The 27,045-nt window shown below is 31.3% G+C and overlaps 1 protein-coding gene across 1 annotated transcript in view; it reads right to left on the bottom strand.

Annotated features, from left to right (window-relative positions):
• The window catches only part of LOC123015528, a 106,798-nt gene extending 87,403 nt beyond the window's left edge, over positions 1-19,395 (bottom strand). Inside the window, 2 exon segments of the mRNA XM_044415296.1 lie at positions 8,641-8,693; positions 19,260-19,395. Coding sequence (XP_044271231.1) covers positions 8,641-8,693; positions 19,260-19,269 — 63 coding nt within the window. The 5' untranslated portion in view covers positions 19,270-19,395.
• Positions 19,396-27,045: the final 7,650 nt, after the last annotated feature.

Below are 27,045 nucleotides of genomic sequence, written 5' to 3'. Positions count from 1 at the left end.
AAAATATAAAATTTTTAAAATTGAAACTACGGCAGTAATAACAATAAAAAAATTCTTGAATCTGAAAGATAATTTTCTAATTTTCAGTATTGTTATATGCATATGAATTTTGTGTGCAATAATGGAATTTTTAATTTGAATATTGTGGGGAATATAAAATTAAAAAACTGAAACTACGACAATAAAGCTTGACTACAGAAGTCAAATTCTTGAATCTGAAAGAGAATTTTTTGAATCTGGAATTTTCAATATTGTTTTTATATGGAGTTTTGTTTGTAATGGTGAGTGTTTTTCTATTCTTTATTTGAAAACTTTTATACTCCAAGTTTTTTACTTTTGAATTCAAAGTTCTGCTTTTACAGATTTGGCATTTTTAAAATTGAAACTACGACAATAAAACTTTAACTTCAGAAGCCAAATTTTTGAATTTGAATGAAAATTTTCTAATTTTCAGTATTGTTGTATGAAAAGTTAAAAATCATAAGAATTTTTGATTAGAACGTCGGAAGAAAATATTAAATTTTGAAAAATTGAAACTACGCCAAAAAGAAAAATATTCTGAAATTGTCAATCTTGTACTTTAGAAGAATTTTTTAATTCTTAATTTAATTTTTTTTTATTCCAAGTTCTTTATAACTGATTTAGTTTCTAAACTTGCTTGTAAATAACTTTCAAACCACTGTTTAACTCCTCTATTTTACGATTTAAGCACCAATTTCTCTCTGTCAAACCGTGCCACGCCTATAATACTCCTAAAGGTCTCAGTTGCGTCAGTAATAAATTAACACTTCCCAGAAATCAATTTTTCCTCAGTGACAATGTCAATTGTAAGCAGGAAGTACCAGCGTGCAATCCTGCTATCATCGACATATGCTGATAGAATTTTCCTGTTTCAATTTTAATACAAGTTATCGTCAGAAAAAGCAACATCTTGTTTTAAATGGTAATAGAAACTGCTCCGGCATTACATAATGCAGAGATTATACCAGGAAGTCGATTTTCAAAACAATTACGGGATAGTTGCACTACATTAACTTAACGACAGTGCAATTTTTATCATCATCATTAACAACATACGGTAGCCGGGCCTTGACATTTACGAGAAAAAACATAGACGAAACGGTCCCGTTATGGGTCAGTATTTGCAGGGGAATTTTTGCAGCCCACTCGAGCATCTTCAGTAGTCGTAGGTGGGCCAGTGAACGCCCTGTATGACTCTAAAGGCCATCGATTGTGGGTTTTAATTACCGAATTTTCATCATCGACTCTCGTTTTTATTTCATAACTGCATCTCCCAAAATGGTGCAAGTAGGTGGTGATCGATTCTAGGAACACTGAAAGTGAAAATAGAGACAGATTCGCTCAAATTCTTGTAACGCATGGTTGGCCACAATGCAATTAACTCACTCTTCACTTAACTGCAGAAGAAGACATGTTTACCCGAGATTAAAACCGAGAAAAAGCCTGAATTCGCTGATTATGGGAGAGTTCAGATCGAGATACAAAAACTTGACTTAATTGAAGCGAATGTGCGCATGCGTGACTTAAAAATGTGCCACAATCAAACCTAATTGAATTCATCTTTATCTAGTGTAATAACTCGAGTGAAAACTCCCAACATGTCTTATCACGTATATTAAATTAGAATCAAGTAATGAAACTTGAAACGAAACAAAAAGACGATTGCGAGGAGATAATATCGCGAGGATCGTTTAAGATCATGCTTATGCCAATCGACGGTTTACAACGAAATTACAACTTCTGTCCAAACAGTTATTACTCGAAGTGGTTTTAATTTGCAGTTGGCTCTTTCCTGTTTTTCGGAATTGAACTGAAAAATCCAGATCGAGAGATAACCAGTTAAACTTTTAAAACTTAGTCAAGTAGAACTAGAATCAGATACTGAAAGTATTTTTGCCCAAACACCCGGATTAATTACAAGGAGAAATTTACCGGCTTTCATATTCGTTACGTTCAACTTAATTGTTATTCTTGTGTTAAATAATATTAAAGAATTTTTCTTGTTCGATACCTGCAATCTTGTGTTTAACCTTATTAAATTCAAAAATTCACTTTCTTTTGCCTTCAGTATGAGTAATCTCTCGTTTATGAATAGGAATATTAACTTCTGTAAATGTAGCACGAGACGTGGGCTGTGAAAAATGGAAGCAATACCAGGAGAACAACAATGATGAATATATCGTAAAATTGAGTTTCTCTGTTGTAAGGCGATTATGGAAATTGATGAGTAAGGCTGAAAAAAATTGAGGCCAAAAGAGGGTGTTTTAACGTGTAAATTTTTTAATAACACAAAATATCGAGTTTTAGCAACCAGAATTCAGGACTGAAGTTAGTATTACTTTCAGGTTTGACTTTGAAAATTCCGATTCTCGAATTAAGAATTTAATTATTTAATTTCAAACACTAAATTCTGACTTTTACACTCAGAATTTCAATTTGAATAATTCAAATAAGAGAAAGACATTTTATTGCAGTTTTATTAGAGTAAAAAAAGATGCGGTTTCTTTTTTTGAAATATTCTTTTTTCAAATGTTGCTAAGAAATGTCCATAAAGTATTTCCGAGAACAGACTCGTAAATTCCATTCACATATGACTCCGGAAAAGCCGGGGGCCAGACTTAACAGTTACACATCTAATTGCCTCGCTTTTTAAATTTCAGCCATTGTATCTAAAATTTCAAATTATAAAAATAATTATGAGTTTTTGCACATCATAAAGCAACAAAGCCAGCCAATTCCGTTATAATAACGTTAGGAAAACAAATAAATCATGTGCTTAATAGATGTAAATTTTTTTGAAATAATAAAACTGTATGTTAAACCGAGCCTCGCGTCATACCAGAAACTCAAACAGTGTGAAATTAGGAGGCATGCAGATTAGATAAAAATTCATGATTGGCAAAAGTGGCTTTTTTTCATTCGAACAATCGAGAAAGTGGCTATTTTGGCATCAGTCAAAGTTAATGAAGTTGCACGGTATGTAAATAGAAGTCGATCTGTTTCCATCACGGCCGCCGTCACAAACCAATGCTTTTCGCCCTAGGCTGGTAAGGAGTCACTTCGAGTAACGACCCGTACCAACATAAAATATTATTAATAAACTACTGTATAAATATGCATGTTCCCAGGCTTTTAATAAGAACAATAGTCGTATTTTTTCGAAAATAAATGTTAGATGAAAATAATGAAGCAGTTGAAGGCACACAGCACGAAACCGGAACCAATAACAATGCGTTCAAATATGTTGTAAATGGATCTTCTTTTTGCGTTCATGTGTGGATGGTCGATGACTCTAGCGATGGCGTAGTTCAAGCAACCACAATTTGTAGTAAACGTGCGAAACTAGCAATGCCGTTATTTACGAATCTCGGAAAAATCTCGCATTTTCTCGACCACAAAGAGGAAATTTCATTCATCGGTATCGGAACAAAAAGACCACCTGTTTGCATATTAGTGAATGAATCGGCACGAGCGGTTATGACCAATCAATTAATAAGGATTATAACGGGACGAGACAATAAAGATTGCAGATAGAATTCGAATTTCTTTACCGTAACTGTACTTGTTTTTGATTTTTCAGATCGGGCGATCGCATGAAAGTAAACCATTATTAGTATTGTTGAGGAGACTTAATAAAAGGCAATTGCTTTTACTAACACTCGCCACAAGTGGAGTGAATTGAAAGGGAACTTTCAAACATGATTTTTCATTCATATATTAAAAAACATTTTTGCAATTACGTTCTCTAAAATTGACATTTTGAAATTTTCTTCTAGGTTTGTTCTTTTAAAATATTTAGACTTGGTGAATGCAAAAAATTAATTAAACATATTCGACTGTTTAATGTGTGATATAATTTCCTGTTATCGGTAATTTTTTTAGAAAAGCTCTAAGATGCTGTGAAATTGTTTTCTTAATGTCAGGGCTTTGATTATCTCATAGCAAAGACTCGAAAGGTCAATTAAAAGAGCAATTTTAACTTTATAGAGAATGCAGCAAAATTTATGTTTTGAAAAAAAGTAATCAAACCAATTAGTTGCTCTATATTTTTAGCAACTTAATTTAACTCAAATTAACGTTGATTTTTTTGTAAGAGGTTTTAAAACCAGTAGGAAATTGGGAATCAATTCCAAGTTGTATTTTAATCTAGATTTAATCCGGATTTGTAGAAGTTTCCCACACTTGGATTTATGTTTATTAGATTTAACCCAGAGTTTATTTTAAGTTGCAAATGCACTGAAGTGCGTGATTTAATTAATAAAAAAAATCCTGAAGTAGGTTCTAAAGCTTCTAAAGCTCGTTTTTATTTTAATATCAGGTATTTGATAAGCTCGAGCAAAACCTGTAAAGTGAATTAAAAGAGCATTTTAGTTCTCAAAAATCCAGCTAAACGTACTCATATTTAAACGTGAAGTACCTAAGTACCTAATCAAAATTCCATGATTGTTGTATTTGTTTTTTAGCAAATTAAATTAAAACTTATTCCTATACAATAAGAAAGTTGTCACTTAATAATGTGGACTGTAGGATACATACAAATGTCAAATGTCAAAAAATAAATGTCAAAAAATTTTGACAGAATTTTTTAACATTTTTTAATGTACCTGGTATCTTATCTTACTTGGTATTTTTTTATTATTTGTGTTTCTATAAAACACCCTGTAGTGTTTAAGTTTCCCAAAAATGCATCACTTAAAAAGTAATCAAAACATTTATCCCCCTAACTTGATTATTCAAGTAAATACTTTAACTGATTGGATTTAAATTGAATAACTGAATTTAAAATTTATATTTTAATCTAGATTTAAGCTGGATTTGTCAAGTTTCTCAAAATAAAGTAGCTTCTTTTTTCAGTAGGTTTGAACCGGATTTTATTTTGATCTGTTGGCTTAATCCAACTTGTAAAACTTGTCTTATTACAAGACAGACGTGAGTGTTTAGATAGTAAAAATAGTTAGGAATGTGGGTCAGTTATAGACAAGGTATAGATAAGTCAATAAAATTAAATTATCATGATGAAAAACAAAATGAAGTAAAATTAGATTCAACGGTCAGTTGAATAAACAAAAAATTAAAGGAACCTTTTTTGAATAACAACAACCTGCTTAAATGTGAGTATATTTATTCGAATCACCGTTGGCTTCAATCTTTGGTAATTTTTTCTGAAAATAGTAATTGTCCCGCCGAGCGGATGTGTGCTTTGTATAAAATTTCTATTTATTCAGTCATAAACTTATGCAAACGGCTTTTTGCCACCTTACGATCGGTCAACAAACTTTCTGCTCTGTGACATTCTTCATATTTTACTGTTACAAATGTCTCATCCTTTTTGCCTCTGACGAAACCATCACGTTTTGATCTCACTTTCAGATAAAACCTTCTCGTAACACGTGTTTCCATGTTCCGTGTCTATACACTTCAATTTCATTAGTAAAACAAGAAAAAAGAGGATTTTGAACTGAGGAATCGTTGTGTTATCCTTGAACCTATCCCGAGCCAAAAAATTGGCAAAAGTAATAAATTAGAGGAGTAACAAAAGAGATACTTCCAGTAGCTGCTCGATAAAATCTCCATTATGTATTCCGTTTAGTCCTATTGAAATGTCACTCGAATTTTATGCATTTAACCCAAGCCAACAATTATGTTTTCATAGATAAATTTATGCTTCGGCCGCGATAACATTTCGACTTTGTAATTGCAGCTTTCAGCCTCACATAATGCGAACGCTGCATTTCTTATGACGAATAAATCTCGCACTCTATCAATTATCCTCAATATATCTCCTAGTGTAAAAATCCACATGCTAATCGCTGCCACCTTGAAAGAGCAGCATTCCGACACATGTGCCAAAAACTGCTTTATTTACATTTCAGTACCGTTAAAAAATCAGAATAAATAAACATGTGCTCTCACGGTACTAACGGTACGAAAAACAAAAGTGCCACAAAATGAAGAAGAGCGTAACGGGAAGTGGTTATCACAAATTGTGTTGGGAAAATGGAAAAGTGGCCACTTTGTTGCTGGATTTTTAGCAAATGAGAAGACGTTGACTTCGGGTTATGCTGGACCGTTAGATGAATTATAAATGTATTGATTCGACGCGAAGGATTCTGAGCTGTTATTTGCGTTTTAATGCTATTATTTTACACAAGGCGAAATCGGGAAAAAACTCAAGTGGAAGTAGGCACTGAATTGGAAAAATGCTCAAACGGAACCGTTAGCAGCAACCAAACTCGACATAATTTGTGAATGGTTGAAACCTGAAACTTATTTTTCAACTTTGACAAAATTTTACTCCGTTTTGAAGTGAAATCCGGATTAAATGAAATGAAAATAAAAGCCAGACAAATCCGGATTAAATTTAAATTAAAATATAAATTAGAATCAGCTTTTAATTTCCAATACCTATATGGCTTTTACAGTTTTACAAAATCTCTTCAAGTCTCAATTATAAAGTGATATTTTTTTGTATTTTTTTATTTTTTGCTGTACCTTTGAATAACTGAAATAGCTTTTTTAAATGAGCAGGTTTTTGCTTTTTTAATTAAATAAAGCTACTACTTTCGTGTTATTTATTCCGATCACAATTTTTACAAAGCGGCGAATCGCAAACACGTTCTCTTAGCCGATGAGTCATGTCCAGAATTTTGCAACAACTAACCGATTTCTTTCACTTTAAACAGATTGTTCTCGAATTAATCGAACATTTATAGAATTTGAAACTTACAAAAGAGTAAAATACAATGCTTGTAACTTATCTATTAATGTACAAGGCTGCAGACTGTTATAATCACGGTCAATTATATAAATAATGACCCATGAAAGTTCAAAGAATGGTTTCTTTTTTCCAATCAAACTGCAGTGATGCAATTATCGTTGCTGTGGTTATACCAACGCCACGATTTGTAACTTGTAACTTTCTTCGAGTGGACAAGTCGGAATATTAATGACGACACAATGGTCATCTATTAGTCATTGTTGTTTTCGTATAGACAATTAATTTTTCTAACAGGATTTAGTCGTGACATCAGACTCATCTCGTTTTATAAATAAACGTTAACACCTCGCTTCAGTGATTTGGTTTCGTTAATTTCTAAAGCGTATTACATAAGTAGCGTAAAGTGGTAAGAATAGAAACTGACTAAGCCAGATTCGTGGCTTCTTTACTTAAGAAATATTTGAATCGGCCTTGAGTCTTAAAATCGCAACCTAATATGTTAATCATTGCAGTGTTCAGATTGATCGATGCATTAACATTTATGGCGCTGATAAAGAATCAACTACACCAGAAAGCTATTCTATCGACTTATGTAAATTAGAATGCAACAAAGTTCATTGAATCAAGACGTCATAAAGATTTTTCCAGCTAACTTACGGCGAGTTCGTCGCTTAACCGATCATCGAAGGCTCCAACACGAATAAATAAAACTCGAGAATAACCGTTAAAAAGACACGGGAGTCGATTTAAATACTCGTCCGATTGATTCTCCTGTTACCACAACGAAGGATAATATTCAAAATTTCAGTTTAATACATTTTTTGTGCTCGTCGTTTAACCGATCGTCGAAGTCTCTCAACACAAATCATCGAAATACGAAAGTAGTCGTTAAAAAGTCGATTTAAATACTCGCTTAAATGATTTTCCTGTTATCCTGGCTAAGGATAATATTGGAAATTTCGCTTTAATGGCAAAATCGTGTTTCCCCAATCACAAAGTGCCTTTTTGATTGGCTCAAGAGAAAGCTCTGCCAATTCCGGTGATTATTTTGCAACCTTGTGTGGGTGTTATTGTTCTCTAAACTGCATTGCTGAAAATATTGGGTCAGAGTTTAGCCTTGATCTGCACATAACATAACTGTCTCAAAAAATCAAGAGTGACCGAAAAAGGAAGTAAAAGTGTTTAAATTTGAACAAATAGAATTCGTATTGTTGAATTAATCGGCATTCAGTTTCCGAATGGGTGAACAAGTGTGATTAATTGTCGAAAAAATGAAAGCATTGATTTTTTACTTTTCAGTGTTTAAACAATTTGCAATTCTTGGAATTTGGTGATCACTCATCTCTCTATTAACAATTCTTCCAACGTCAATGACTTTGAGACACAATAGTGAAGAACAGGAAGTACGTGATCTTCCTCCGGAGACACCGGATATGAATTAAAAAAACGGAAATACCGCCATGAGTGCATTACAGGTGCAGGGAAAAAGTGAGGCTCTATATAGAGCCGACTTTCGAAAATGACTCCACCCATGATTCAGTCGTGCCAACTTTATCTGAATTAACATACAAAGAGAGTGACATTATGTCTCGCCTTGGGACTATGCCCCAGTTTAACCGTTAAGTCATTAGGAGGATAATTTATACTTCAATCATTAGTTTCAGCAGTTTTGGTGTTGCTAACGCCTACAAAAGTCTAAAAAAGTCGAGAAATTTCCCACTGTGAATTATGCTTCATCGTGGGTCGATTTAATTATATCAAAGTAACGATTTTTTCGTCAGTAATTATATTTCTGCTTCCCATGAAATCCAAGTATTTATTTTTGCATAAATTGCGTCAATAATTCTGGGAGTTTATAGCGTCGTAAAAATGGTTATTTCAGGGGTTAAGCTTGTACTCACCGTCGTGTGCAGCCACATCCAAACGACTAGCGGAAGTATTATCTTCATTTTTGCTGAAAAATCAATTCATTTAGTAAAGGACAAGTGGGTTGAGGTGCACCGAAAAAATTAATTATTTTGGTGGCATTGAATTGTCTTTCTCCGTTTTGCATTTTCGCCCAGGGCTGAATAGCAGCGAAGCGTGGATGTCTGTAGGGTTTTTGGGTCGCCGACTTTCTTCCATATGGTAAACAAAAAGAAATGAAATTTTACCCGACTGTACATATTTGGCTTACTTCAATTTCCTGTAATTGCAAGCAAATGACAACCTCGTTTCTCTTGGAGTATTCGCAAACAGGTGAAACAATTTGCCATTAACAAGATACATCGAAGGTATGTAGATAAATTTTTGAAGAAAGTTACTGCTTGGAAGCTTCACACATTTTGTACAGAGTGTTTCAAGTTTTAAGAGCGGTGCAAAAATAAATATTTCTAATTAATAAAAAAAAAATGATACTGTAAACGATAGAGAATTAAATACACTTTGATTTGATGTTTTGATATTGTACAAACATTTTTGCGTGTGGTAGTGAGACCCTAAAGTGCTTTATTTTGCAAGAAAACTCTTATTCAAGCCATTATTTTGTTGAAATACTTTGATTCAGGTTGATTACCGGCTTAAACTTGAGCCAAATCGATTTAAAATAACACAAATTGCTTTATTTCAGCCTAAAATTAGGATTTAAGCAATTATTATAATAAAATAAATTAATTTTGAATTAATTCTGTATTAAAATCGAGAAAAATTGAATTGAAAATAGCTAAAATTGCTTTATTTTAGAAGAAAACTCTTATTCAAGCCATTATTTTGTTGAAATACTTTGATTCAGGTTGATTTCAGGCTTAAAATTGAGCCAAATCGATTGAAAATATCACAAATTGCTTTATTTCAGCCTAAAATTGAGATTGAAGCAATTATTTTTATAAAATACATTAATTTTGAATTAATTCTGTATTAAAATCGAGTAACTTTATCATTATTCTCACATTATTTTCACAAATACCACAGAAAATCAAAGAATTTTATCATGTAGAAAATATTCCAAATTTAATTTTTAAGGTCTCACTGCCATATTTTTACAATATTAAAACATCAAATTAAAGTGTATTTAATCCTCTATCAAAATTCTTTTTTAATCAATTCGAAATATTTATTTTTGCGCCGACCCTAAATCTTGGGACACCCAGTACAGTTACCAACATTTATTTCTTCAATAATTTTGTTTGAACTTTTGTTTACAGTTTTTCTTGTATCTTGTTTTAAAATAAAATGAATTGATAATTTTTCTAATAATTCTAAGAAACAAAAATAGACGTTTAAGTTTTTTTATTCTTACTTCTTTTAGTCTAAAATGTTAAGCAAAACTTCAATAAAAATGTGTTTTGTCTAATTTTTATACAATGACGGCAACGGTAAAAAATAACAAAGCGCTATACATATTCATTTAGGCTATAATTATCACAAACAATACTCGTAGTAAAGAAAATGTGGTGTATCGTTGTGTATTATTTTTTCCTTTGGATACAAATCGAGAATAGAGTTCAAATAGGACGAGAAACAGTTTACTCTATAGAGTAATAAAAAGTAACAAATAAAGCAACGACAAAACTGAATAACAGAAGAAAATTAGTTCGAATAATGTGTTGGTAAGTGGAGCAGCAATCAGTATCATCTGTGAAGATCTTTCAAACCGTACAATCTCACGGCTTGATATTTTTTAACCCGAATCAGTTTCCTGTCCAATTACTCGAAAAAACGTCCCTCTATTTCACGTCAACTCCTCTTCCTCGTAATAATAAGGCGCCATCACAGTTAAAGTCTTGCCAGGAGCAAATTTTCTTATTAACTGTTGTGATTAAAGTGTCGACAATTGCTCCCAAACCTAATTACGTAATGCCACTTTCTATTTTGGAGTATCTAATTCAATCGCAATTACCGGCGCTTGAAGAATAAATTTTCAGATTTTTGTGTATAATAAATAGGTTCTGGAATATTGCACGTTTCGTAGTAAGAATCGTGTAATTCCACTATGGAGGGTCAATTTCCCGCGCTCACCTTCGCAAAACTGGACTGGAGAAATGATTACGCAAAAAATATGAAAGTTTGCGTGAGTTTTAATCGAGTAAGTGACCACGTGCTGGGTTATGGTAATTAGAAATGAGTTCTGCTCGCGTGAAAAATTTATCACACATAAAACAAAACTGTCGTCAAGTTTACAGTTACGCTTTGATACTTTGCAAGAGTTTAGTGGAGGCGACCCCGAGGTCGCCAAATCCTTTCACGTAGTATTTCAGTGCATATCCGATACATAATATGGGCAAGGACGTCTGATTTGATGAAAGTACGACTGGATTAATGATAATGGGATGAGAGGCGTTTCGAGAGATAAATCATCAGGTATCTGCACCATCGCCGCATCAAATTTCTTCGGACGCCCCTGACCCTACAAATTATAAGGTGGAGGTGAAATATTTATGATGGAAAGTGTGCTTTGGTTCCAGGGGTAAATTAAAACCAGTTTTGCACCACGAGATGGATTACAAAGTGTTAAGAATTTTTTCAACACATAAAACAACAAAAAAATAAACACTTTATGCTTTCATAAATTTTGTTCAAATAATTATATCCTTTTTGGCCTTTTTTGAATGAACAACTGGAAAAGATACTTTTTATTGATATTACCTATTAGAACCTATACAAAATGAGTGTTACACATTCTGATTAATTTTGCTCAAACTACAATACCTGCAATGGTAGTTTAACACCAGTTCTAATCACTCTGGGACAATTAATTATTTTTAACACTTTTGGTTTTTAACATCTGAATATTTATCAGAAAATTAGATTTTATTAAAATGTATGTACACAAAGTGAATTATTGTTTTGGTGAATTTTGTATTCTATGTACTGCTGAAAATTACCGAAATAGGAAGTATGGAAATAGGAAATAACGTTATGCTATAATATAGTAAATAAGAGTCGTACATTTTCGTTTTTTTTATTTATAAAATTAACTTATTTTTTTAACATTCTCATAAATAAAAATAGCTTTACACATACTCCTTTTTATTTTTTTGTATACGCTCCCCTTAAATGAAGATTTTTTGGACTTCGAAGCTCAATATAATTTTAAGAAATATTTGCTCTCATCACATTAATCATAAATAATAAGAGGTGTGAATGTGTTTTTGGGAGCTTTAACAAAAATTTGTTTTTTTTTGTATTTGCTTTCGAAAATAGCTGTTTAAAGACTCATTTGAGTCTTTTCTAGACTCAATAAAATAGTACATAAAATGGTTATTTTAGGTACTTAGCCCCAAAAACAGTTTTTCCGGAGTAAAAAGTCAGTTTGGTTACCATGGTGGCGAAATTTTTTTAATTAATATGAGGTGTAACTTCGTTTTGTTGGAGCTTTAACAAAAAAATGTAGTTTGTAACACGTACCTAAAACGTTTTTGCGGACCGTATTTTAGGTATTTTAGGTATACTTGTGGCAAAAATAACCATATCACATAATAAATTACATATTTCTTACGATAATATCAAAAGAATGCCTAAGAAATTATAATAATTTCAGTGTTTTTTACAAATTTAGAAGTTAATAAAATGTCTTCCAAAATTATAATTAATTTATTAATTATTTATGTACCTAGGCGTATTTTTGAGAAAAAAGTCGACAAAACATAAAAAGACTTCTCCAGAAACAATAAAAAAACGTAATTTTGGCATTATGGTTCTGAAATTATTATGAAGGGGCGTATTTTCAGAATACATCAGTCAGACCCTAATCGTACAAATTACAAGTTAGAATCTGACATATTTACCTGGGAAAATAACAAATGGTTGATTTTTGGTCTATGTCTGGCTTTATTAATTTAAAATTATTTTAAAACTTTAATTCGTGTTATATAAGCAGCTTACTTTTCTCAAAAAACCATTCAAGGTTTATTTACTTTGAGATAAAAATTAATTGATCGTTAATTTATGCTAATCTTAACAAACTAGTACTTGGAGTAACATTTTATCGGTCTTTCATTTTCACGACAAATGCTATTTATAGCGCTGGTATTTAAGTACACACTGTTTTAATTATTCCAACAGCTTCTTGAAACGTTCTTATAATTGTCGCATTCTTGTGTGGTCAGAATAATTTAGGAAACTTCATTTTTAACATTTATTTATTTATTTATCGATTGCCAGTTTTGGTTCTAGTGTGGGCATCACTTTCAATTTTATTAATAAACAAATTTGAATTTTAAATGAAATATTCGATACTTAACAAAACTGGTTATTAATTTCGACAAAAACAATGTTTTTGATGGTATCAAAGTGTCAAGTGCCATTTAAGACTGACACACAAAACGGTTTCACTCTGGCTCCAAGTAAACAATTAAAAGAGTTCAATGTCCAATTCGCGAAAGCTGAATTTCCTGTCATTCCAAAAACAACCATTGGTGGTCCACAGCTTTTTGATTATCATTTGCGGTTCTTTTGGCGATTTTTCGGTTGTTGAGTCCTAATTATTTCACGGTTTAGTCTCATTGTTGCAATTTTTGAGTAAAATTGGTCCAGTGCAGCGTGACCTTTAAACGGGTTTTAATCAGTTGAGAGACTTATTTTTGGATCAAGGCACGTGGGCGAATGACTTAATTAGATCGATTTTGGGTCTTAAAAAATCACAAATTATAGGTTACTTCAAGCGGCTAAGTCAATTATCACCTTGTTTTAAAACCAGAATTGAAAATTTTATGTACAATGTGAGTACTTTTGTTGCCGGTCTTTGCTTCGTAAAAGTTAAATGACCCTTGCTTGTTCGTAATTAAATGAAATTGTCCGGAACTGTAACAAGGACTAAAAAGACTCAACAGTAGCAAAATAAAATCAGTTTTTGTAGAAATTGAACGATTATCGACGGCTATCTCGAGTATAAACAGGTCTAAATGAAATAAAAAATTGCAATTGCCTCATTACCATTGAAGCAGAGGTACCAACATCGAATGACATTTGAGTTTTTAATCCAGGATCTGATTTAATTGCTTGATAATGAAGATGTTGCAAGAGGAAAGAATGTAATAAAAGAAGAGTCATGACTTGACCTTTTAAATATCAGTCTCAAAGGAACTCGAATAAAAATCATTTTATTAAGTCGTTTCTAATGTTGACCATATGGTCGACTTTCACTTAAAACCAATACTCCCAACCGTTACAAAACAAACGATCCAGTCTAGTCTCCCGTTGAGATCACCAAAAAATCACCAAAGTCGGCCATGACCATGCTTGCGCCTTGTAAACCGGACTTTTAAATGTCAACTGCAACAACTTTCAAGAATTCGATGGTACAAAAGCCAGGTGCGAATTTTTTTATTCACACCCTGTAGATGGCTTGGCGATGGGGGTTCGGACATAATTACGCCACCTGCTGGGCCTTTTTTTACCTGTCAAATGGTAAAACAAATAAGAAGCGGCGATGGTGTTTTGTTTCGTTGAAGAATGCATCGGTTTTGGGTGAAGTGGCACAAGCGGTAACGTGATTACCATCTCGCCTTCATGGCCCACTTTGTGATTCCCAGGTTATTCAATAACAATGATGTAAGAGAAGATGCGCGAAATTGGAACAGAAATTGCGAGCAAAAAGGAAGAGAAATTTTGATTTTCGGTCCCTATATGGTGATACTTTCTCCCTGAAGATTGCCGATTAATTAGAAACACCTCCGCGAAAATTTGCAACAAATTAGCATATTTGGACAACACGAAAGCTGATTAGAGAAGACCCAGTGACATTTCTTTTGACATTTTTCGCCTTAAATGTACGCTAATAAGCCATGGGTCAGCGAAGGAAGTTGTTACAAAACCGGCTGCTGACCATTATCTCGACTCAATCTTTATTATAAAATTTTCTAAATATATAGAAAATGAGTTATAGCCCCACCTTGGGGAGTAATTGTTAACGCCTCAACAAACTTAAAAAAATTAAACCACCCACTAAGAAATTTCGAGTGATTTATAGGTTGGTATGAATGGGTTAGTGCCACGTCGACAAAAGATTGATCTTTTTATTTTTAGAATTTATGAGAGATTAAACCAGGCAAATGTTTTGAATTTTTTAATAAAGTCTAAATTCTTACTAGAGATTTATCACGATTAAGAAGATCCAAACAGAATTTATTAACTAAATTTTTTCAATCACATCAACTGTATTATTGTTACAAATGGTTCGAAGTATTTTGTCCGTGACTTTTCTACGATTACAGAAGTCATAATAAATGACTAATTTTCTTAGATTTCATATTTACAACTCGGTTGGCCATGACTTTATTTTTTTCAGGTTGGTAGTTGTTAAATTTCCACCAATGTGACACTTTAATCAAACGACAAATAATTTAATTGTCATGTGGACATGGTAATTGAATCGTTACCTTGGTTACACAAACATTAAGTAATAAAAGTTCCTGGTTTTAATAATTTAAAACTCCCATTGTTGGTAATGTTTTAATTGATTTTCATCACTTCAAAACTAAAGTGGGCTGTTTCAAGGGTCGCTTGACATTTCCTGGTCATTGACACAGGTACCAACCTTGCAAAAAATTACATTCAAAGCAAAATTTTATTAGTCGAGATTCTTCTTCACATTTTCTGAACTTGTTTAAGCGATTTCTTTAGTTTTCCATGGCCAACCAAGTGAAAAGTAATTTATAAATTGATAATGACTTTAAAACTAACAAATAAATGTCATTTCAAAGTGTCGACTTGTTTTGTGTGAGTAGTTCCACCTTATTACCGTAATAAATGGGCATTTACATGCAACACTGCCTTCATATGTATCATCACAAGTGTTTAACTTGTTCGCGTTTATCATAATTTTTCTAAAAAAATCGATGTTATCTAACGTGTTTTTTACATCAATTACGTAATTTATTGTTAATTTTTTTCAAGACACTATTTGCATAGAAATTACTCGCGACGTTCCTTACAGTAATTTGCTTAAAAAATTACGAGTAACTGACGTAATAAAGCTTGGATTTAATAGACAATGATGAAGACGCTTTTAACTCTATTAATTAATATAATTTTGCAGTTTTTTCAGTAGTCTCGAGTCATAATAATGAGGTATAAATCAGTAATTGCATCTATTAATGTGGTAGTAATTCTAATCGAAGGCAAAACAAACAAGAAACCGAATTAGAATTATTGATATATGCGTCGATAAATTTTTATTTCTAATTATATCTCGGTCTAATTTAGTGCATTTAAAACAAACTTAATGAATGCAATACGCTATTAAAGCAGAATTTGCTTTTATTTGAACGCATTCCATGCATGTAAACTAAAACTAATAAAAATTCTACGGCTCGCTAGGATACTAACGACCATCTTGCAATAAATTTTTACGGCGGGAATAATTCACCGGCCGAAAAATCGAAAGGTGTTTTATTGAATTACGAAGAGTTCTAATTGGATAAATCGTTGATACGAGAAGGGATAATGCATCTCTGTGTGGGGTTAATGATCCAAGAAAATTAAACATGTAAGGCATTCCTCTCGCCTTACCTTTATTGTCTAGCATAAAAAACAGCCTATCTACCTGCTATGAACAGATAAGCTGTGTTAACACGAAAGATACACGAAACATGTGTTGAATTTATTCGGCTCTCATGTGGATGTGAGTGATTTTTGGGCTTGATGAAAGCCAGTGAAAGTGTTTTTGACTGGAAATAACGACTTGACACGTGACAATCGACAATAGGTGTCGTCTAAAAAATGACTTATTGTTAGGTATTCAAATGTCGGCGAGGCCATTGGGAGTTTCTCTCTTGTATATCCATCATGAGCTTTTAAAATGCTAAAGTTTAGCGAGGAGTAAAAGTAAGCCGTCAGACGGGAATATTTAATTAAAACAAAGATTTTGATATTTATAGCAAGAAAAATATCGTCACTAAACTCAACTTTCTTAATCACAATATTTTTCTATTGCAAAATTAAGAACAATAACTACCTAATACTAAAATTTGGTACCTATTTAAGGAAAAAACTAATTTCTCAAAGATGAAAAAATATTTTTGCTGTCAATAATAGTTATTTATTATACAAGACGATAAAATTGAATTTTATCTTTGAGAGCAATATGCTCGAAAAGATAATGAAAATTTTATCGTCGTGTACAATATAAGATTTTATTCAGTACTCACTAATTTTGTAGTCAATTTGGTCAATATTTATAAACGTCAAAGTAGAATTCAACAATGAAATCTAATGTCAAAGATCGTTAGCAACTCACAACCGAAGATATACAACAATGGATGTATTTTTTATCATCTAGACGACAAAATTTTATTTTAACATGAAGAAAAGAGTAGATAAAATTCAATTTTAACATAGAGGATTGAATAAAAATAATATTTTGTTCTAAGCGGTTTTTTTAAAACAAAAATCGTATCCATTTGTTGCAGTTTAAAAAATAATAATAATTGTTAAGAGAAATTTGTCGCTATTATTTTTTTATAGTCACCATAAAATTGTAAAGGAAGGTCTTTAATATCAATACACCTTACAAGAGAAGTAAAAGTAATAGAAATCCAAAAATTATAAGTCTTTGTATGTAAACTTATTTTTTTTTTAACAGACTGGCAGTTTATAAGATTTTTAAAAATAGATATAAATATATTTCTCAATTGAACAAAATTCAACTACAAATTTCTAATAGGACAATAATTATTGAAAACTCAAAAAACGCCTAAAAATATTTCAATAGGAGAGCAAAATTCTTTATCAATATTTTTTTCCAAAATTGCCCCAGTGCATCTTAAGGAAAAACCAGGCATTTTTATATTTTTCCTAAAGTAAAGTAATCGTAAAAATTAAATTTACAAAATAGAATTCAAAAGGAAACTGTTTGTTTTAAAATATTCAAAAGTGGTTAATAAATTCTTGTACTTTGCAAACATGCAAAGACCAAAAACATTTTTGAATTTTTTTTTAATTCAGAACTGTTACAGCTGTAAAAAAAATCATGTATGTAATTTAAAAGTACGTATGTATATTTTAATTAAAAATAATAAACATCATGTTACTTTTTTGCAAGTTTTTATTTCTATGTTCTAATCTCAATTTTAGTTTGCTGCAAATGACATAAAAAATCTGCAATTTCAGATTTTAATTAAATTTATACTTTAGAAATATCCGGTATTTTTTACAGACTACGACTTATAATATTTTTACCATACCATAATTCATACCAGTATTGCACACTAGAAATATATTTTTTTGAATAATCTGATTTTTCTACGACCCTAACAGAAAGTATGTTCAAGAGAAATTGTTAGTTTTTCTTGCTAGATCGTAAAAAAAAAATACCAGATGAATAAAAAGTATGGAATCAAACGTTGTTTGCTTAAACTATTTATTTTTTGGTAAAACTAATTATTGAATGATAAAGTACTTAAAAGATGTGATGTTTTATCAAGAATAATTTTTTTCGAAATTTTCTTGTTTTTGAGTTCTACAAAAAAAATATTTTTTTAAAAGGCAACTCACTATAAAACCATTTTTCTCATGAAGGTTATGATCTAAGTATTACAACAAACTATCTACTTTTATATTTAATTTTTCCAAAAAAGTATATAAATTGCAATTCTGACAAAAAATCGTATAACTCAAAAACAAAACAAAATTTCAGATTTTTTATTAATTTCTTATTTTATTTTGTTTTTTTAAGCTATTGTTTGTAAGTTTTTTGTCGGTATTTTTCATTATTAAATATTACATTTAGTTAAGAGTAATTTTATCTTATGTACCTAGACAAAATAAATATTTATGACACAATTTTGGTTAATTAAAGTCCCATAGGATTTTTTTTCTACTATAATAAGCCAATTAACCAGTAGTTTTACTCTCGATGTAAATCTCGCTCACGCCAATTTTATTTGGAAACTGACCAAAGGAAATCAACTTGCTAACATTTAAGACGTCCTTGCTTCAAAATGTTAAAGGTAAAAATAATCGTGAACAGTGCCCACGTTCCGATTTTTCTTTTGGAAAACGAACTAGTTTTTCGATATTTACTTTGCTTTCTACATTTGAGAGCCTTTCACGGCCACTACAATTCCAGAATGGAGCAGGAATCTCAGCAGGAAATTGACAAAACTCCTTAAATCGTCCTTTTTCAAAATTTTGATTGATTAGAGGTCAAGTTTGCGTACTGATAGTGTGACAAGGGGTTGATTTTGGTGCAAATTTTCGACCATATGCAAGCCCTCATAATCGCCCCCGCGCAGAGAAAGTGTTTACGTCAGAGATTAGCCGATCTCGAGTGGACCTCGTTCTGCAATACCGTTCCTGCAATTGTGTCAAACGTTCCCTCCAACGCCACCGTTAGCTTTCGGTGCACCTCAAAGTGTTAAAGGGCAAATCGCCGGCCAACGTGGGACTCGATTTAAACACTTGAGTAGTTTATTTAGGTCGCATATTTTCTCTCAATGCAACGCCATTCTCTCAATTTCTTCGGTTGCACTCAGCACTGCACAAGCCACTGCACTTCGCACTTGGTTTAAGTTGGCCGGCGATAGGGCTGTTTGGTACTTACCAGTCGCCATGGCTGTACGTTGCCAGGGCTATTCGGCCCCTTATCACTCCACTTTAGATTTTGGGGCACTGCTACTCACGCGAAAGTCTTCTACTAGACTGAGTGCTCCAAGAGTTCGAGCGTCTTGGCGAACGACTCGACCGTGAGACAAGAGATTTCATTGGCTAGAGCGCGTATGTGAGAATAGCGAAGTCACTCACTTCGGATACAGACCGGAGCCCACGGATTTTTCTGCAGTCGATTCCTGCTACGGCAGGATAATGGCTTTGCCGAAATTACGACCGCGCAGCAGGGAGCTCACCCCGACTTGCAGGACAGAATGAATGGCCCGCAGCAGGATTTTTGACGGAGACTTCAACGCTACATCAGACGCAAAAAACAACTTAAATTACCTGAATAATAATAGAAAAAAAAGAGAGAAGAGAAACTGCAACTTTAAAATTACCTTCGTTTTTTTAAACTAAAAACTTTGATATTCAACAAATCTAAGGATGAGGGATATCAATCTTAAGAAAGAAAGACATTTTTTGTTTATTTTCATATTTTACTAAAATAACTTAAATTCAAACAAAATTAAATTGTCTATATTTTTTTTATTTACAAAAATATTTACAAAGATATTTTAGAATTATATAGCTGTATTAACAAGATATTAAAAAACCAAAGACGGGTTTTTCCAATTTTTGTAAAAAAAGTTAGAAATTACAGCCATTAATGTTTTTCAACTATAATTACCAAAAGATTAAGAGAAAATAAATAAAAGAGAACAATTTTGCCTGTGCTTTCCTGCCACTTTCAGCAACAAAATTCTAAATTTCATAGCTTTTCAAAAAAAAAGGTCTTTGACGATTTTCCGATAGGTACAATTTACCGATTTTCAGTAAAATCGGTTTAAAAATTTATGTTACAGACCATAAACAGCAAAAAATTCAATATGTTTTGATTTGTTTAGGACGCCCCTGATTACATATAAAGATTATCAGCTGTACCAAATTTTGTAATTTTATCTATTCTGTAATATTAGAAAAAAATCCTTTAAAAAACGCACCCTTTTTAGGGGGTGTGGCTCCTTTACATAGAATTTTTGTTTTAAAATTGAGTCTTCTATCATCTATTTAAATTTGTACCTAACAATAAAAATGGAACACTGTATAATTAACACATCAAAAAAATTAATTCACAAAAATAACAAAAAAATGAAATGTAAATTTTTGCCGGAGACCTTAACGCTACATCAGACGCAAAAAACAATTTAGATTACCTGAATAATAATAAAAAAGAAAGAGCGAAGAAAAACTGCAACTTTAAAATTAAATTTTTTTCAACTAAAAACTTTGATATTCATGAAATCTAAGGGTGAGATGTTAGATGCGACAAGAAATTTTTGTTTATTTTCATATTTTAGTAAAATAACTTAATCACAAACAAAAATAAATTACAATTACTTTTTTTTTAATTATTTACAAAAAAGTGAGTGACATTTTTGAATTATATGGCTACATTAACAAGAAATGAAAAAACCAAAGTGGGGATTTCCAATTTTTATAAAAAAATACAAATTAAGACAACAGCCATTAATGATGTCATACAAGAAACCTTTCAATTAATTACCAAAAAATTATAAATAAATGAGAAGCAAAATTGAATTGTAATGTTGAAAATGGGATGGTTAATTTTGAAATCAAAAAATTACCCTTTTTTATTTAAATTTATTGCAATTGATTCCTGCTAAAGGAAAATAATAACTTTGGGCAGGGTTTTTACTCCATTTTGGAGCCACAGCAGGATTTTTGCCAGAGACTTTAACGCTACATCAAACGCAAAAAGACAACTTAAATTACCTGAATAATAATAAAAAAGAAAGAGCGAAGAAAAACTGCAACTTTAAAATTAGTACCTTTGTTCTTTAATATTCAATAAATCTAAGGGTGGGGAATATCAATGTTAGATGAGGCAAGAATTTTTTTATTTATTTTTATATTCTATTAAAATAACTTAAACAAACAAAATTAAATTACATTTCCTTTTTTTTTATTATTTACAAAAAAGTGACAAATATTTTAGGATTATATAGCTGCATTAACAACATATTAAAAAACGAAAGAGGGGTTTCCCAATTTTTATAAAAAAAAATACAAATTAAGACAATTAAGACATTAATGATGTCGTACAAGAAACTTTTCAGCCAATTACCAAAAAAATTATAAATAAAAGAAAAGCAAAATTGAATTGTAATGTTAAAAATAGAATGGTTTAGTTAAGAAATTGAAAAATTACTTTTTTTTTTAATTTTTTGCAACGGATTCCTGCTGAAAAAAATAATGACTTTGCGCAGGGTTTTTAGTCCAATTTGTGGCCCACAACAGGATTTTGGCCGAAGATTTGATCGCTGCGTCAGACGCAGCGAAAAATTTCACTTGATGCTGACACAGTCCGCACCTGTCGAAAGCTGTTAATGCAGTAATAATTATCGGACCTAAAATAGCTTATTATAGATGCAAGTGCTAATTTTAGATTTTATTGCATTTCTGGCGTGTAACAAAGGGTTAAAAGCTTTCAAGATGACATCACAGAACGGAATTAATTACTGTTAAGTGTGTTAATGTCATCTGTGCTTATGTTTTGTTTGATTAACGAGTCGATTGGCATTTTTTTGGAAAAATCTTTAACGACCTCCGTGATTTTGCATCTTGTTCCTGATAAAAAGTAGTATTCAAGGTTTTTGCATGATAATAGTTGTAAAATAAGATGAAAAGGCCTTCCGTTATAGGTGGGTTTCGAAAAATTGCACATGTCATAAACTTTAAATAATGATGGTATAATCAATTTTATTGCACTTTTAGTTAGCACTAAGTGCCGATAGTTGCTCAATAGCGATTTTTTCACGTTTGTAAAAAATATTGAAAAGTATTAAATAAAAAACGACAGTGAATGAGCTATGATGGCAGCAGGAAATGTTTGAAGGCGCATAGGGAAACGGTTGGCAGGAATGGCGATGCTGCGTTAAGCAAGTAACAATTTTAAAACACGTGAAATCTTTAAAAAATAATACAAAGAATAAAAACTAGCGCTGTAATTTCAATTATTCGACAGGATTTTTAAAAAGATGACAATGCAATGCAAAATCTCGCTGCAGCAGAATTTTTTTTGAGAAAATTGAGTAAAATATCTATCAAACATCTATTTATTATAATTAAAATGTATAACAGAAAACAATCTTTTAATAAAATGTTCTTAAAAAGTTTAATTCGAATTAATCACAAATGTAGTGTGTACATTTTATCAAAGTTTATAAAAACAATCAAAAACAAAATTACAAACTATTCCGACAACAGGATTTTTGAAAAAATGCCTAAACACGTTTTTCCCAACGCACAGCAGGAAACAAGAAACTCGATGCTGCATTAAACGAGAAATTTTTGAAAAAAAAACACAAAAATTCAAAACAAATAGAAAAATTATAATTTTAAAACAATTTTATACCTACAATAAAGGTAAAAAAGTTGATACAAAAAGAGTGGTTGTAAGAGATATTAATGCTGGAGTAGACAAGTAGAAGGAGTCAATATTTTGTTCCAATTGTATAGCAGGAGTGATGGCAGAGACAAGCTGCGTTAGAGGCGACTGTCTTCATTTATTGTCCTTGATGTGTTGACAAAAATTTGTGTTGAGAGATATCAACGCTGTATTAGACAACAAAACGAAGATTTTCTATAAATTTGCCCAGCTGTCATGTTTATGTTTGTCTATTCATAAATGTTCAGTTTAAAAGTGCCAAATATTAGTATTTGTAGTAGGACAAACAACACTCGATTTTTTTCGACAAGACATTCTTTAGTCCCCCACCGCCAATGAACCATAAAAGTCTTTGTAAAATTTACAACGCGGTTTTCTGAAATGAGGATTTCTTTCATCGTAAAAATCTAATTATGTATTTGCACACAAACACAACACAAAATTTGATAAATTGATGATAAATCATCTGTTATATAATTTGCGGCTTTTCTATATCTCATTTCACGCCATGCATCGAATTCCTGCAATCTCAAGCATCCTCACTAATTAAAAAATAATTAAGTTGAAATTAATTTTTATAAAAGATAAGAGTTAATTACTCGCAACATTGTACGATTTTTGACTGAAGATAAATCACCAGAGGTCATAAACGATAAAATCAACAACAAAATTTCAGTCATTTGCAACAGAATTCTATCTGCTTTACTTCCAACTGTACCTGTTTAATGTCAGTCATAAAAACTGTCATAAAACGTAAGTAATTCCAGAATCTTAATTTTTCATCTTCTTATGGAAATTAAACGACTCCTACAGTTTCACAGCGAATTAAACGTTTCCTGATTAATCCAAAGCTCCTCAAACACTGAGCTTTCTTAGCAAATTCTATTTTAGTCCCTCTCGTTGGCAAAACAGGTTTGGTTTTTATTCCCTTCCTCCTGCACGGTTTGATCAAACCTATAAATATCTCGCGAAGCATTTCGAAGAATGGTTTTCAAGAATCTTAATTAAATGACATCCGAGTTGCAAAGCTTCATTTAAATATTAAATGAGAGCGTAATAATTAATTTTTGCTTGCAATCGCCACATTTATTATTCAACCGGCTATCAATTTTACTAGCTTCATTAGTTCGTACATGAAAAACAAACTCACGAAAAATAATGATCGATTAAAAACATGACCGTTATTGTCGATTAAAGATCCACCTGAGTGCGGCCTTGCCCCTCCAAGGCCGCCACAATTCGTCGGAATTCGCTCTTGTGCAAAGCAATTTCCTCTCAAGTGTTAAGTCACTGAATTATCAGGACTGAAAATACAAATAATTGATTTATAGATGCGTCTCGCAAAATTACGTCGGTTATCGCACTCGCAGATCTCGTTAGTCGCCGCAAGGTCACTATTATTCAGATTGTGGTCTTTTTCGGTTATCTGGCCAAAGTCAGAGATGAACAATTTACTTTAAGAGGGAGATTAACAGCGACCGGCACTATCTTAAATAATTATAAAGTACTAAGTGCCTTAAGGAGTTTTTAACGAATTTTTATAATTGCATCTAATTATTATGTTTCTAAGGCTTGGATAACGTTAATTCGGTCAGATGCATTTAAGGCTGTTGCTGCTTTTTATCGGTTTCATCGTAAATACAAAGCAAACAACACTAATGGGGATAATGGAGGTTCAAGCTTAGTCATATTTAGTGCAAACTAAAAATAAAATTCAATCTGATTAGAACTACAAGTGAATTCTTCGTATTTCACAAGATTTTCCATTTTAATTATTCAATTATAGTCGGTGGCCTTGTTGTTCACAATTTGGAGATGATAGATTAAAAAACAAAATAAATTAATGGATTTTATTACCCAATAGAGGTAAAAAATAATAGGTATTCAAGCTGAGAACAGCACAATAAAGACAAAATATTTCTGAAACATTTTCAAAACAAGAATATTTTAAGTAAAACAAAAACAAACAATAAAATAAAAATATTAACCTGAAAATATATTTTTTAAATATTTCAATACCAAATATATTTTTTTTTATTTTTTCAGTTTTTTAGAACTATTTATGTATCAAGTACGCAAAATAGGGTTTTAGGGGACGAATCGTAATTAATGACGAGGCGACGTAGCAGGGGCGGATCCAGGAATTAATTTTGGGGGGGGGGCTATCTAAAAATTTTTTAAATGATGAGGGTATACAGTGAGCGGCAAAATTATATAATAATCTTATTTATTAAAACCGAAAATATTTTGTTTTGGAAAAATGCTCGAACAGGTCAATTTTCTTTTTAAAAAATTCAAAAATTTTAACTTGATTTAAAATTCTATCTTTGTTTTTATTGATATTATTTCACTTTTTGGATAATTAAAAAAAAACTATGTAATTTATAATATTTTGGTGTTGCCATTTCGACAATTATCTATCGAATTCGCTAAAAAAATGGGAGTTTCCTTTAAAAAAAAATGTCGCTGCCGTCATTACCCAAAAACCAAAAAGTGTAGAATTTTAAAACAAGTTGAAAATTGTGTATTAGGTGTTGTAGCGAGTTGGTAAAGTTCATTATTCAAAAAGATATAAACTTAATTTAATTAGATACCTAAGATGTGGCCCAAAGAAAATTACAATTGATGATTTCTTTTTAAATTAATAAAAACTAAGGAAGTATCAAGAGATCAAGATAATTTGTCCTTGTATCCGAAAACGTATGTCCTGTGCGTATGTCTGTGAAACGTCAAATAAAATGACAAGTGAAAAGGTAAAATTCCATGATCAAAAAGATAACTAAATTTATGATGATGATGATCAAAAAAGAACGGTCTTATTATTATACGTCGGCAACTAATTCCAGCCCATTTTGCCATTTTCGACTTGTCATTTTATTTAACATTTCACGTGCATTTAGTTCGAAAACTACCTTTTACTGTCATCATGACTGACATTTGACAATTAAATTTATTTTTATTTGTTGTTAAATTTGTTAAATAAACAATTTGTCTGTCTTAGGAAATTTATTAAGATCTGCTGCCTACCCGTTATTATGCCACAAATCACTATTTTTGAAAGTAAATAAGTCAAAATGACATAAATATGACAAGACTAAAAAAGAGGTTATTAATATAAAGGTTGTTTTAGAGTTTATATTATGAAAATGACAGTACTGCCCGAAATTTTAATTCCGAACTGTATGTTTTCGGATCCAAAAATGATTACAAATTATTTTGATCTCTCGGTATATGTATGATTTGTATTAATAAGTGTGATTTAAAAAGAATTCTAATGTTTTTATTTAAAAGTTTTTATATTAAAATTTAAATATAAAAGATTGAAGCTTTTGGTGGCAAGTGTGGAGGGGGCCCTGGCCCCCTGGGCCCCTCCCCTGGATCCGCCCTTGCGACGTAGGAGCCGAAGATTTTTTTGTTAAAGCTCCCAAAACACGAATTCACACCTCTTACTGATTAAAAAAGTTTCGTTTACCATAGTAACTGTTTTTGAGAACTGAGTACTTAAAGTAACCGTTTTACGTACTATTTTATAAAATTTATGAAATTTTTTTTTTATGAAAAGACTCATTTTAGGGATCTAAATGAGTCCCTAAAACAGCTGTTTTCGGTAGCGTATACAAAAGATTGGTTTTTAAGTATCTTTTACTGAAAATGGTGTTTCTCAGTTTTACAAATAATAAATAGTCGTTTCATAATATTATTTTAATCGTTAATTGCCCAAAAATATTGATTTAACGTTTTAAACTCAGATTATTACTAATTTTTAGAAACAGTTAGTTTAGTTGCTAATACAGTTACGAAATTATTAATTCAAGTATAAAATTGAAATTATAGTATTTAGTTATTTAGAAAAAATTGTAATTTTCATAGTTTTTTTTTTCTTATATAAAAACACAAAAAATAGACACCTAAAATTACAGTTTTGTAAAATTTTCAAAAGTCGTGACAACATAATTATGCGTTTTCTGTTCTTCCTAAAAATTAGTGAATCTTGTTTACGGCCTTGAGTGTATTCAAATTTGTCTTATAATGTTTATTAAGTATAGTTTACGCACTTTTCCAAGGATTTATTAGCAGAACAATGTATTTCACGGTACTAAGTGCAAATTTTTGTAATACCAAAATTTGCAACTATGCAATTACATTAAACATCATTAAAGAGAGATTAAGGTGGTTTATTCTTCACTTGACAGGAACATTTAACAATTTTTAAAACCGTCAATGACACAGTTTTTGTTATAAATGATATAATCAAAACTAATTTATGTAA

The sequence above is a fragment of the Tribolium madens genome, unplaced genomic scaffold, assembly GCF_015345945.1.
Source record: "Tribolium madens isolate multiple individuals breed KSU strain unplaced genomic scaffold, Tmad_KSU_1.1 Scaffold_19;HRSCAF=116;Tcas5.2_LG9, whole genome shotgun sequence".
Lineage (NCBI taxonomy): Eukaryota > Metazoa > Arthropoda > Insecta > Coleoptera > Tenebrionidae > Tribolium > Tribolium madens.
This window is presented reverse-complemented; position numbering and strand designations above follow the sequence as displayed.